General features: G+C 39.9%; 1 protein-coding gene across 3 annotated transcripts in view; it reads right to left on the bottom strand.

The window, feature by feature from the left end:
• The window catches only part of LOC117289147 (clathrin heavy chain linker domain-containing protein 1-like), a 67,252-nt gene that overhangs the window by 8,361 nt on the left and 44,110 nt on the right, over positions 1-14,781 (bottom strand). For all 3 annotated transcript variants that reach the window (XM_033770152.1, XM_033770145.1, XM_033770160.1), the window contains one exon: positions 11,048-11,233. In XM_033770152.1, coding sequence (XP_033626043.1) covers positions 11,048-11,233 — 186 coding nt within the window. The remainder of the gene's footprint in view (positions 1-11,047; positions 11,234-14,781) is intronic.

The following is a 14,781-nucleotide window of genomic DNA, read 5'->3' as shown; positions in this document are numbered from 1 at the left end:
CTGTGGTGGGTTTTGATCGTCATATGTTCTTCACAAATTTACATTTTAATGAAATAATGCAGCTCCAAACATTAAGAAATTCCTATTTTTTTTTGTATTCTCAGTCTGCCGTACATGTACGCAAGACGCACCACGTGCAAATATTACGTTGCGTTTGCGTGTTAACGCTGTGCAGTCAAGATACGGTGACCAAGAATTCATGCGTCTTGCATATTGCGTCTTGCACGCGTGTGTATACGTGTACGCATGGCAGCAAACAACACTGTGAGAAAACGATCAAAAACGGGAATTTTTTAACGTTGGGAGCTGCATTATTTCACGAAAATGACTGATTTGTGAAGAATATATGACGACCAAAACCCACCGCAGAAAAATGTATGCCGCCATGGATTGTGAATCTGTTGAAATTAGTGGCTTGTTGCAGGTAAGATTTGAGTTATGAAGCTTTGAAAATTTTCCGCCCCAGAAACGGGCCTTAAAAGTTAGGACTCTGTATCTGTGTACAGAGAAAGAGTCCTATATAGGGCTTCTCCATGACTTATGCATTACGGTGTGGACTTCCTTGAGGAGTCTATTAATTGTGATGGGCTCTGCAAAAATTAGTCACTTGGGGGACAATTGAGTTATTGGGTTTTATATATAGCTGCAAAGAACATACAACAAGCTTCATTGTTTCGTCGAGATTTTTATTATTAGCTGTTCCAATCCAGTCGGAACAGCTATTGTTTTCGTCGAGATTTTTATTATTGTTATTATTATTATATTATCAAACTTTATTAGCTGTTCCGATCCAGTCGGAACAGCTATTGTTTTCGTCGAGATTTTTATTATTTTTATTATTATTATTATTATTATTATTATTATTATTATTTGTTTCCGCCTAAAACCCCATAGCATTTGTACATGTTTTTTGTTTATTCCTTAGCTCCTAAACCGTAAGGTCAAAAGATTTAAATCATATATCAAATTGAAGCTTAGAACATAAGCTTTACTCTAACAAAAAAGTTTTAAAATTCTTAGTTACATAACCACGTGACCCTCATTTGCATATTTAATTGGAAAATCTATGTAGCACCATATCTCAAGAAGTTCACGGTGGATTCTTACCCTGTTTATAGGTATAGACTCCTTGGGGATTGAAGATTAATTTTGAAAACCCGTGACCTCAAGTTCACCTCTACTTCCGGGTTAACCGGAAGTGGGACCATATCTCAAGTGCTATATAACCGATTTTCAAACTTTTTTCAGTTTTGGACCCCTTGGGCGTTAAAAATCAACTTTGAAAAATCGTGACCTCAAGTTGACCTCTACTTCCGGGTTCGTCGCGATTTTTATTATTTTTATTATCAGTCACATTCAACGCATTGCAATAGCTTCTCCACGGTTAATGCAATTCAAAATTGAGATTTTGCAAAAGGCATTGGATTGGGGTAAGTTGCATACCATCGTGTACCTTATGAAATTTATTAGTACGAAAAATACAATTTAGGGGAATTGCCTCGGGTAACCGTGTCCCCGATTTGACCTCTACTTCCGGGTCAACCGGAAGTGGGACCAAATCTGAAGAGTTACACAACCGATTTAATTTTTTTCTTTAGTTATAGATTCCTAAGCATTAAATTTTGTTGGGGAAAATCCGTGACCCCATTTTGACCTCTTCTTTTGGGTCAACCGGAAGTGGGACCATTTCTCAAGAACTACACAACCGATTTTCAAACTTTTTTTCAGTTATAGACTACTTAGGCATTAAATATTAACTTTGAAAACTTAGACCCCCATGTTGACCTTTATTTCCGGGTCAACCGGAAGTTGGACCTTATCTCAAAAACAACCCAATCGATTTTCAGACTTTTTTCAGTTATGGGCTACTTTGGCATTGGACAATCGCATCGGGTAGGTATGACCCCATGTTGACCTTTATTTCCGGGTCAACCGGAAGTGGGACCTTATCTCAAGAACTACACAACCAATGTTCAAGTTCTTTTCAGTTAGAGACCCTTATAGCTCTAAAGATTGAACTTGGATTACCTTGACCCCAAATTTACCTTTACTTCCGGGTCAACCGGAAGTGGGACCATATCTCAAGAACCATGCAACCGATCTTCAGTTTCTTTTCAATTATAGACCCCTTGAACCTTGAAAATTAAAAAGGAACAGCTCTGTGTTTGGTCACAAACACTTGATGTCTAGTTTTTATTATTATTATATTATCAAACTTTTTTCAGTTTTAGACCCCTTGGGCGTTAAAGATTAATTTTGAAAAACGTCACCTCAAGTTGACCTCTACTTCCGGGTCAACCGGAAGTGGGACCATATCTCAAGAAGTACACGGCCGCTTTTTAGACTGTTTGTAGTTACGGACTCCTAGGGGATTGGAGATAACTTGCAAAACCAGTTACCTCAAATTGACCTCTACTTCCGGGTCAACCGGAAGTGGGACCATATCTCAAGAACCATGCAACCGATCTTCAGTTTCTTGTCAATTATAGACCCCTTGAACCTTGAAAATTAAAAAGTAACAGCTCTGTGTTTGATCACAAACACTTGATGTCTAGTTTTTATTATTATTATTATTATTATTCTTTGTTTCCGCCTAAAACCCCATAGCATTTGTACACATTTTTTGTTTATTCCTTAGCTCCTAAACCATAATGTCAAAAGAGTTAAATCATATTATCAAATTGAAGCTTAGAACATAACCTTTACTCTAACAAAAAAGTTTTAAAATTCTTATTTAATTAACCACGTGACCCTCATTTGCATATTTTATTGGGAAATCTTTGTAGCACCATAACTCAAGAAGTTCACGGCGGATTCTTACCCTGTTTGTAGGTATAGGTTCCTTGGGGATTCAAGATTAATTTTGAAAACCCGTGACCTCAAGTTGACCTCTACTTCCGGGTTAACCGGAAGTGGGACCATATCTCAAGTGCTATATTACCGATTTTCAAACTTTTTTCATTTTTTTACCCCTTGGGCGTTAAAGATTAATTTTGAAAAACCGTCACCTCAAGTTGACATCTACTTCCGGGTCAACCGGAAGTGGGACCATATCTCAAGAAGTACATGGCCGATTTTTAGACTGTTTGTAGTTACGGACTCCTAGGGGATTGGAGATAACTTGCAAAACCAGTTACCTCAAATTGACCTCTACTTCCGGGTCATCCGGAAGTGGGACCATATCTCAAGAACCATGCAACCGATTTTCAGTTTCTTTTTAATTATAGACCCCTTGAACCTTGAAAATTAAAAAGGAACAGCTCTGTGTTTGTTCACAAACACTTGATGTCTAGTTATTATTATTATTCTTTGTTTCCGCCTAAAACCCCATAGCGTTTGTACAGCGTTTTTGTTCAGGCCCCTACTCCTAAAGTATTAGGATAAAATAGTTAAATCATATCAAATTGAAGCTTAGAGCCTAAGCTTTACTCTAATAAAAAAGTGTAAAAATTCTTCATTAATTAACCACGTGGTCTTCATTTGAATTTTTAATTTGTAAACTTTATGCAGTCACTTTCATGTTATTGTGAAATATTCTCTTTGGTAAATGCCATACAGTATGTACCTATCATGAGTTGTGACTTCTTGAGATGAGTCTAGGCGTTTGAACATAACTGGATGCAGTCACTTCCATGTTATTGTTAAACATTCTCTATGGTAAATGCAATTCAGTATGTACCTATCATGAGTTGTGACTTCTTGAGAGGAGTCTACTCAAGTCTCTTTTTCTTGTTTTTCTACATACGTTCTGGACCACAGCACAGTCTCTGTTTCTTCGTTTCCTAACCGAGTTCTGGGCCAATATACTTAGTACACGAAAATTTAGGGTTTTCGTTTAACGAACGTGCGTATATAAATAGGGGTTTTTGACGACGGCGACATACCATGGTGTCCACAGAATTACACTAAACTTCAACAGTTTGAAGATAATGACAGTTGAAAGCTTCCCTTAAAATATTACCTGCTGTGGTGTTGTAGTTTTTGAGAAATGAGTGAAAAAATGTCAAACTTAGACTCCGAGGTGGCGTCGTCCGTGGACGAATGTGCGTAATTGAATAGGGGTTTTGACGACGTCGTCAAAAACTCCTAAAGGCATCTAATACTACATTTCAACCCTACTTAATAGTTATAGGCGTTAGCAGTTCATATTTAGTGACAATGTTCGCAAAATCATGAAACGAGAATTATTTCGCTGGATCATAATCCCCCCTGTTAATATATATACATGTAAACCCATGAAAAAAGCATTGGCCCTTATAGCCTAGTGGTCATCAGTCGCGCTTACTTATCTGATACTAGTGAGTTTGAATCTCCGTATGAAAATAACGTTTTTTTTTATCCCCAAAACTAAAAAAATATTTCTTTTTGTAATATTTAAGTTAGATTCTTATCTTTATATCGATAGTGTTGCCTTTTCTTTTTCTCAATTGTAAGCCCAACATAACCTGTGTGCATGCATGACATGATATGATGTTTAAAAACACAGTAAGCCGAAAATGCTGATCATAAGCGCAGAGTTTGGTGGTTAAGAGTTCTGTGAAATCAACTTGTACTAGATCAAACATCAAACCACGGACCATTTTTTTTTTTTTATTCGTAATTAATTAACCATGTGACCCATATTTGCATATTTAATTGGGAAATCTTTGTAGCACCATATCTCAAGAAGTACACGGCCGTTTAACAGACTGTTTGTAGATATAGACTCCTTGGGGATTGGAGTAACTGATTCTAATAAGAGATGTTTTAGTCCATTAAAATCAATCAAAGTACGTCTATAATTAACAATAAATTAAAAATCTTGGCATCATGGGTACAACGTAGTACCTCATTAACTGGATGCAGTCACTTTCAACGCATTGCAATAGCTTCTCCATGGTTAATGCAATACAAAATTGAGATTTTGCAAAAGGCATTGCATTGGGGTAAGTTGCATACCATCGTGTACCTTATGAAATTTATTAGTACGAAAAATACAATTTTAAGACTGTGACGTCATCACATGTTCATTTATGCTAATTAGAAGCTTTAATGAGTTTTTCTTTGCAGCACTATATCTCAAGAAGTTTACGGCCGATTTCAAAGTTTTTTTCAGTATTAGACTCATTAGGCATAGGAGAATTGCCTCGGGTAACCGTGACCCCGATTTGACCTCTACTTCCGGGTCAACCGGAAGTGGGACCAAATCTGAAGAGTTACACAACCGATTTAATTTTTTTCTTTAGTTATAGATTCCTAAGGCATTAAATTTTGTTGGGGAAAATCCGTGACCCCATTTTGACCTCTTCTTTTGGGTCAACCGGAAGTGGGACCATTTCTCAAGAACTACACAACCGATTTTCAGACTACTTAGGCATTGGACAATCGCATCAGGTAGGTATGACCCCATGTTGACCTTTATTTTCGGGTCAACCGGAAGTGGGACCTTATCTCAAGAACTGCACAACCAATGTTCAAGTTCTTTTCAGTTATAGACCCTTTGAGCTCTAAAGATTGAACTTGGATTACCTTGACCCCAAATTGACCTTTACTTCCGGGTCAACCGGAAGTGGGACCATATCTCAAGAACCATGCAACCGATCTTCAGGTTCTTTTCAATTATAGACCCCTTGAACCTTGGAAATTAAAAAGGAACAGCTCTGTGTTTGTTCACAAACACTTGATGTCTAGTTTTATTTGATTTCTAACCGGGTTCTGGACCCATTACTTTGTACATACATGTACTCCATGGGATTTGTACTCTCACCAATACATTTTTATTCCTACAAAGGTTTAGGGTTTTTAGGGTTTTTTAATACAGTTTTTGAAAAAGGCATTGGATTGTGATAAGTTACACACCATCGTGTACACACACATACCTTTAATATCAAATTAGTTTGTATGAAAAACACATTTTTGTAACTGTGACTTCATCAGGTGTCAAATTACGGAAATTAAAACTTTAATGTGTTTTTCTTAATTCAACTTAAAAGCAGTGGACACTATTGGTAATTACTCAAAATAATTATTACCATAAAACCTTTCTTGGTGACGAGTAATGGGGAGAGGTTGATGGTATAAAACATTGTGAGAAACGGCTCTCTCTGAAGTGCCATAGATTTCGAGAAAGAAGTAATTTTCCACGAATTTGATTTCGAGACCTCAGATTTAGAACTTGAGGTCTCGAAATCAACCATCTAAATGCACACAACTTTGTGTGAAAAGGGTGTTTTTTCTTTCATTATTATCTCGCAAGTTCAATGACCGATGGAGCTCAAATTTTCACAGGTTTGTTATTTTATGCTTATGTTGAGATACACCAACTGTGAAGGCTAGTCTTTGATAATTACCAATAGTATCCACTGCCTTTAAGAAGTACACACCCGTTTTCAAAACTTTTCAGTAATAAAAAAAAAAAATCCTTAGGCATAAGAGATTAACCTTAGGTAACCGTGACCCCATGTTGACCTTTACTTACGGGTCAACCGGATGTGGGACCATATACCAAGAACTACACAACATTTAAAAAACCTTGTTTTCAGTTATAGACTCCTTGGTCATTGAAGCACATAATCCAAGCAAAACAACACAGAACAGCTCTGTAACTGTTGATTACAATTACTATATCCATCTAGTTTTTATTATTATTTGTAGCTGTTCTGACCTACTGTCGGAACAAGTAGTGTTTTTCGTCAAGAATTTTATCGACTTACTGTCGGAACACAACAGGTATTGTTTCCATCGAGATTTTTATGATTTTTTATTAAACATTTGTTTCTGCCTTATTTTCTCAATATCCTCCCAATATTCCTAATATCCCAAAGTATTAATATGAAATAGTTAGATCCTACAATGTATATCAAATTGAAGCTTGTTATACAGTTGTATGACATTCAATTAAATTCAGTTATGTTTGAAATTATTATTTAATTAGCCATGTATTAGCAATTTGAATCTTTAATTAGTCAACCTTGTTACACTCATATCTCAAAAAGAACAAGGTTGATCATCAATAAACTGGGGATTCCCTCAACTAGTTTTGCACTCGCTGGGCCAACGAGTTAAACAACATTGTTGGTATAGAAGAGTTTGCGGTAACACCATGTAATAACAATCTCTAAATGAGTTGGGGTGGTTCTGAAAAGAACCGTTGGATTAACTCGACGTTTCGATCAGTATGCTCTGATCGTCTTCTGGAGAATGCTGGACTCTGATGCTCCATGCTGACAAAGGGAATGCCACAGTCATCATGGACTGCACGGAGTACACTGACAAGGTAAGCAACATTTTATCATCTGGTTCATACCGCCCCCTCCCTAAGGACCCCACCCCTAGCATCGAGAAGAGGGTTGCCAGCAAACTCCTTTCCATCCACCGGTCTGGAGCTCTCTCCGTCCCACTCTATCGTAGGCTCCGCCCATCCAGCTCCTCCTGTCCCAGGTTCTTCGGCAATCCCAAGATTCACAAGCCGGAAGTTCCCCTCCGCCCCATAGTTGCCTCGAGGGGTTCCCCCACCTACGACACTGCCAAGTACCTAGCTAAAGTACTTCGACCCCTGGTGGGTCTCACAGAACACCATGTTTCCAATTCCACCCAGTTTGTTGACATTACCCGCAACCTAACCCTACAACCCACTGATATCTTGGTAAGTTTTGATGCGGAATCTCTCTTCACCAACGTGCTTACAGATGAAGCTTGCTTCTTGGCCAAGGAGAGATTATCACATGACCCATCCCTCCCTGATCGTACTGTCTTTCACCTGACCAAATTCATGATTTGCTTTACACATGTGTTTCCTCCAGTTGTTTTCAATTCCAGGGCAATAGTACTACAAGCAGACAGCTGGGACCTCCATGGGATCCCCTATATCCCCGGTTCTAGCTGACATATTCACGGAAGAGTTCGAGTCCTCATCACTCCTCTCCGCTGACCTCCGACCCAGCCTGTGGCTCCGCTATGTGGACAACACTTTTGTCGTGTGGCCCCACGGTCAGGACTCTCTCCATGAATTTCTGCAGTTCCTCAACCAACAACACTCAAGTATCAAGTTCACTATGGAGCAAGAACATTCCGGAAAGTTACCCTTTCTCGATGTTCTCATCACAAGAAACCACGACGGCACCCTCCACCACAGCATTTACCGGAAACCCACCCACACCGACCGTTACCTGCATCAGCGGTCTTTCCATCATCCAGCTATCAAGTCGTCAGTCAACCGTGCGCTGGTTCAACAGGCTTATCATTTGTGATCCGGACAGCCTCCAGCATGAGTTGCAGCACATCACCACTTCTCTACAGCGGAATGGATACAACGCCAAGCAAGTCAAGACAAGCAAGCCCGTCCCCCCCCCGACCAAAGGGTCTCCTATACCCAAGGTCAAACACACACACCCACAGTTAGTTTACCATACCTACATGTAGGTCCCCCCTCTCATCGCCTCCAACGCATCTTCAAGCAAGCAGGAATCAAGGTGTATCACTCCGCCCTGAAGAAACTCCATGGCTCTCTCCAATCGCACAAGGACAAGAAGGACCCCTCCACCCGTGCCGGAGTCTATCGCATTCCATGCGAATGTGGTAAGGTTTTTGTCGGGGAAACCAGGTGTAACCTTCCCACTAGACTTAAGGAACACCGAGCACACGGAAGGAGGGGGGACTTCGATTAATCGGCCATCGTCAAGCATTCCCACATCACTGACCACCGAGTGAACTGGGAAGCAGCAGAAATCATCGCTCCAATCCAGGCACGGCACCCTAGACGCATCAGAGAGGCCATCGAGATCCACAAGCATGACACCGTACCCCAAGACATCGGCTTCCACATCAGCGACATCTGGCTCCCCCTCCTCCCGACCAATGGATCTTCTATATCCACGGTCACCCCCTAGGCCCCCAACCATTAGACTGCTTTGGGTCATCTATACCCTCAGTCACCTAGGCCCCACACCCTCACTATCCCCTGTGCTTGTTCCTACTGACACGGTTCAGTGAGCACACACCCCCCACACACCACCCAAAGCTCCACAACAGGTTTCACCACGCATCATCGAGTTCACTTCCCGCCTGTATTTCCCGCCTTCGTGCATCACCGCTGATCCGCTGCCCAGTACTTAAGCAGCATGCAGCGACAGAGTCCAGCATTCTCCAGAAGACGATCAGAGCATACTGATCGAAACGTCGAGTTAATCCAACGATCCAACAGTTCTTTTCAGAACCACCCCAACTCATTTAGAGATTGTTATTAAATGGTGTTACCGCAAACTCTTCTATATCTTATTTCCACCATGCAAAGTTTCAAATCCTACTTAGCACAGTTTTTCAGTAGCCCACGTCAATCCAAACAATTTTCAAAAAGTATTTTAAAGTATCCCAAAATTTCTGCCCTCGTTTAAAGAAAATGCATTTGCTTTTCTGCTGTCAGAATAGTAAACTAGAACAGCGAAGCTGCCATGGCGAGCTGCTGATCACCAGATAGAACCAATGACTGACAGAAAAACCAATCATTTGATCAACTGATGGTCACAGGGGTGGGGAAATTGACAAGTATGAAGTAATGACCATTTAGGGTGTTCATTGTTTTAGCTCATTCAACTGGAACCAGTGATAAACTCTTTGATATTTATATATTTTTCATATTATCTACATTTAAGAAGCAATATTTATCATGTTTTAGCTCATTAAACTAGAACAAGTGATACATTCTTTGAGTCTAATCTTTTCAAGTGAATTTACATGTAGGCCTACAAAGCAATATTTGATTTAAGTTTCAAGTCAGTACATCATTGCAAAAAGGAGTTATGCCTATTCAAGGTTTTCATTGTTTTAGCTCACTCAACTGAAACCATTGATTAATTCTTTGAGTTTTATCGGTTCATATTAATCTACATGGAAGAAGCAACATTTGACTTAAGTTTCAAGTCAGTACATCATTACAATCAGGAGTTGTGACCGTTGATGTTTTTGATTGTTTCAGCTTATTTAACTGGAACAAGTGACAGAGAGTTTGATTTTTGTTAAAACAAATTATTTAAAACTTTTTAGATTTTAATTTGATTTTTTAATTTTTTATCCAGATGTCAATGTTTCAGCCTGAAATTTTGTTTATCCTAAAAACTTTAACGAAAAATTATTCCAAAAACTTCAACAATATTTGAAAACATACATGTAGCTGAAAGTTACCCAAACATTACTGGCAATTATATATAATAATTTAGCTTGGGCTTGTTGATACCAAAACAACTCAACTCAAAGACTTAAACTTAAACCAAAAACTTTAACATTTCTAAATTTTTTAACTCGGACGGCCAGGCAGACGGACGCCGCACGGAAATTGGTATTACATAGGCTCGCACTGCTCTGCAGCTCGCCAAAAAGCAGATAAAAACATTTGTGTAAATGCAAGTTTCTATTTTTCTGCTTTTCTGCCACCTGAAAAGCAGAATTTACTCTGGCGGCCGAAAAGTGGCCATCTCCTCTTCTCCATTCAGACAACGGAAAATCAAATTTTACTTAGGCGGCAGAACAGTGGCCATTTGCCTTTTTTTCTTTCAAAGGACCTGTCCCAACTGATAAAGCTGATTTCTGGTATAGACCTCTTGGATCAATTAAGACTTCAGCTACAGCCAAGGAACATTTGTGTTCGTGAACCCATCGCATACGCCAGACAGTCGGTACAGGAAGAAGTGTCTTTGTGATGACCCTGCTGGTGACGCAGCATCTCAAAGGAAATACTCCAGTAGGATTTTTCATTACAAAAACACCGTCAGTTTCCCTTGTGGTTTATAACTTATTAAATGGGTGACACGTTCAACAAACCAAATCGTTCACGGGCGGTCCTTTGAAAGCAAAAAAGCAATTGGCCACTTTTTAAGCAACGGGCGAGTCATTTCCTTTCTAAACACATCACTCTCGCCGCATATTTTGTTTCCAATTTGCGATGGCGTCATTGATCGAAAATCACAAACATTTAAATTTGTCTGTAAATGAAGTTCTATACAACACAACTGATCCTCAAATCATAAACCCTTAAAAATGGTTGTTGATGGGAAACAACTTTATTAGAACTCACCTGATTTGATCATTTGTTGTAATTTGTGTAGAAGCTGAACCCCAATTTCATGGTTCTCAGTGTGTAGTATTTGATTCACAACTGTCCCAACTGATAAAGCTGATTTCTGGTATAGACCTCTTGGCTCAATTAAGACTTCAGCTACAGCCAGTGATGGGCATGCTAATAGAACACCAATATACATATCTGAAATAAATTACATTAACTTTATCATGTTAGCAACCATATAATTAATAATTAATAAATACCTTAGACAGTTTACAGACTCTGATTGGTCAAAACCTGATCAGGTGGGGATGTATTTAACGAGTGATAAAAGACCTGCTCTGGAAACTAGCGAATAAATGGCCCCTAAACCAGCTGACGTTGTACAACTAGTGTCTGCGCTTTGCGCTGTATGATTATTCATCTTAGTTTCATTGGTACTTCACGCACATACACGTTCGCGCTGAAAATGTATCAATAGACCCCTTGCATAACGCAACACGCTACAGGGACGCTGAGCTCACGCGCACATTTTTACGCACAACAAAAAACAGCTATCTTCCAATCCTGTTAACAGCGACCAGCCATCAACCCGGACATTACCAGGCAATGAAGACCAGGTCCCTGCACTGTTATTCCCTAAATAGTATGTCACAATAGACCAATGCAATGACCGATCCAACTGTATCTGTTCACCAAAAAAGTCTGACAAATAACCAACATATAAAAGTTACCAGTTACAGCAATTAGCACATTTAATGTGCATTTTGTGTGTGCAAGCTGGATGATAGGGTTGGAGATGCACAAGCCTTATTATAGTTTTCGCAAGACATCACAGAAACCAGAAATATTAGATGCCTCCATGTTGACAAGCAAACTCTACTGGAAGTGATACACACAATGAAAATATTTTCAGTCAGTTGTCCAAGATGTACAGGTATAAATGCTATAGGAAGTTGGCTCTTGTCTAGAGCTCACCCAGATGAGCAAAATCTAGTCAACCTGGGCAAGCTAACTGAAATGGGAGACCTTAAAATTTGATACTTACTTTTTTGAGCTCTATATAAAACCTGCAAACTTATACACATGAACAAGTAAAGACACCGAAATGTGGATTTTTATACCTCATACATCCTTAAAGGAACATTACAGAATTGGTTTTGCTGACAAAACAGATGCTAGCAGTGTAAGCACTTTATGTAACCCACCAAATATGTAAACTGACAAACCTGTAGAAGTTTGAGATCGATCGGCCATCTGGGTCTCGAGAAAACGATTTACATTTTTGCACGACATCGATGCAAAAAGAAAAATGAATAAAATGCTCACTGAGCGATAAACTCCAAACACGAAATAAGATTATTTATTTCTCAACAAATATGACATTTCAGACAATAATATTTCATGGGATGTTTTCTTTTATCATCATCATTAGACCTAGTAAGTTTTATGTTAATTTGTGATTTTCACGATTTTTGTTTATGATGTGAAATATCGCCATTTTGAAAAATGGCTGCCTAGATGATATGCGATAAGAAGTTCTGGATCACTTTTTGAATTCACATTGTTTTTATTGCAATCTCTTGACTTACACAAAATAGAGTCCAACAGTTTAACTAAACATGTCATGAAACTCATGAAGTATCCATTGGCAAATGGTTTTGAAGAAACAATGGGAAATGTAACGCCAGCCATTTGACAAGTTCCGGATAGATTGATTCTATTCCGGGTTAGTAGTGCGCCCTCTATCCTAAAACCCATGCCAGTTTTCATTGCATTTTTCAGTCAACAATTAAAAAACAATAATGATCATTGTGGTTACAACCATATGGAATTTTACACAGGAGAGATTGTTTTTCATCAAGTATTTCAGTTTAACGTAGCTTATGGCCATGAAAATTACAGATGTTGTAAGGAATGTAATACTTAGTGATAACAAATATTAATGTAAATTAATTTTTAAAATATCTTGAAGAAAACCCCAAAAGTTAAATTGACCTCAGCTTCCGGTTACTACAAAACCCTAAGAACTTTGTGCTCGCCTCCCATCACAAATTTAGGCCTCGGTCACAACCCACCGTGCGTGTTTTTAGTCAGTACGTTTTTTGGGGAGGCCACGGCCGCCACGTTTTTCTGAAAACGTGGGGAGTGGCAAGAGCAGCGAGTTTGAGCACATGAACTCATGGTACTCATGATTTAATTTTATGAACTCTGGGGACATTCCATGAATTCATTATTTAATTTTATGTATTCATGTGTGAAGTTTATTGTGTCAAACAAATAATAAAATGGTTTTGTTTTTGTTCTTATTGTGACCCACTCTCCGATCCACCAGCAGCACCCTTCTCATGATCAGACTCTCTGGCGTCACCATCTGACTCTTCTTCGCTCTTCCTCTCCTCTTCCTCTCTGGCCCTCTCATCTTCCGCGGCCCGTTTCTGTTGGGCCTCTCTGGCCGTATCCACTGCCTTTTGTGCTGTAGATGCAGCGACCCCTTCTTCTGTGTCTTCTTCGACATCTTGGAGACAAAATGATGGCACTCGTCCATCGGTTTTGTATACTGCGGATATCAGTGCGCACAACGTGTGTTGTAAGTGTGGAGCACTTGCTTACTCGGTACGGTTCAAGTGAGTTATGCGTGCTCATTGGACAGCTGAACTGGGGAAGTGCCGAGTAAGCACAGACCACGCACAGCACGCACGTGCTTAGTGCGCCGTCAGTGGAGCAAGTGATCGTTGGCCAAATTTAAGACTCACGCCGTCAGTGCGTGGTGCGCTCATTGGCTGTAGAGGGCACGCGCGTCACCCGTACTGGGGGTGAACTCGTAGCCCGAACGCAGCGAAAGTTCCTCATGCACTAAAAGTGCTACGGCGTCCTGCGTGCTCCAAAATCCGTACCGAGGCGGTACTCACCACGTAAAATCCCCATATCTTGCCCACCTTTTTGCAAGTAGACAGCACGCACTTAAAAGTACGGCTCGTTGGGCCGCGTTGTGTAAATGCTTGTTTGGATGCGCGGTGATATTCGCCACATTCTCTACAAATCCACAGGGATTTTCTATTCTATTTTAGAAAATTCTCACCTTCAAAACCTACAATGCATTTCTGTGCATGCACAAGCAATTCTTCTTCTTCTTCTATCTAGCCCATATCACTCCACTGCAGGAGGAAAGCCTCTTCACCAATTCTCCATTTCACTCTATCCTGGGCTGTCTGTGTCCATGCAATTCCAGTTGGTTGTTTTGCATGCCCACCTGTGTTGTCATGCCTTCTTGCTTGGTGACCTGCTCATCTCCAATTCTTTGATGTAATGGATTTAATAATATCCTGCACTCTTGATTTCTTTCTTGGGTCCTCATTTATCACCCTGCTCTTCTTTATTACTTCTTTAATAACCCTTTCCATAGCTTTCTCAAGAAAGGGCATTTTGGGCATGCAAAACAGGGGGGTCAAAGGGCTAGGAATGACCGGAGATTGTGGGGAGTATTGAGCCACTTCCCACCCATGAAATGTCCTATATGGTCTGCGTCTGAAACAGCCTCTCCTAGTCAAACTCCTACTGCCTGGCTTCACGTGACAATCCCCGTTGCGAACTGTGGGCAGAGGTGTGCAGGCGGGTTTCTGGCGTCTTAAAACCAGATCGCATAATCCATGGATTAAGCGAACAGGTGTCTCAAACATTGCTTGTCCTATCTGATAGCGGACGAAACACACAGACAAATAAAATGATTGGAACACGGAATTTTGGAG

The sequence above is a fragment of the Asterias rubens genome, chromosome 1 (genome assembly GCF_902459465.1).
Source record: "Asterias rubens chromosome 1, eAstRub1.3, whole genome shotgun sequence".
Taxonomy (NCBI): Eukaryota; Metazoa; Echinodermata; class Asteroidea; order Forcipulatida; family Asteriidae; genus Asterias; species Asterias rubens.
The sequence above is the reverse complement of the archived record's forward strand: the minus strand, read 5'-3'. Positions and strand labels throughout refer to the sequence as shown.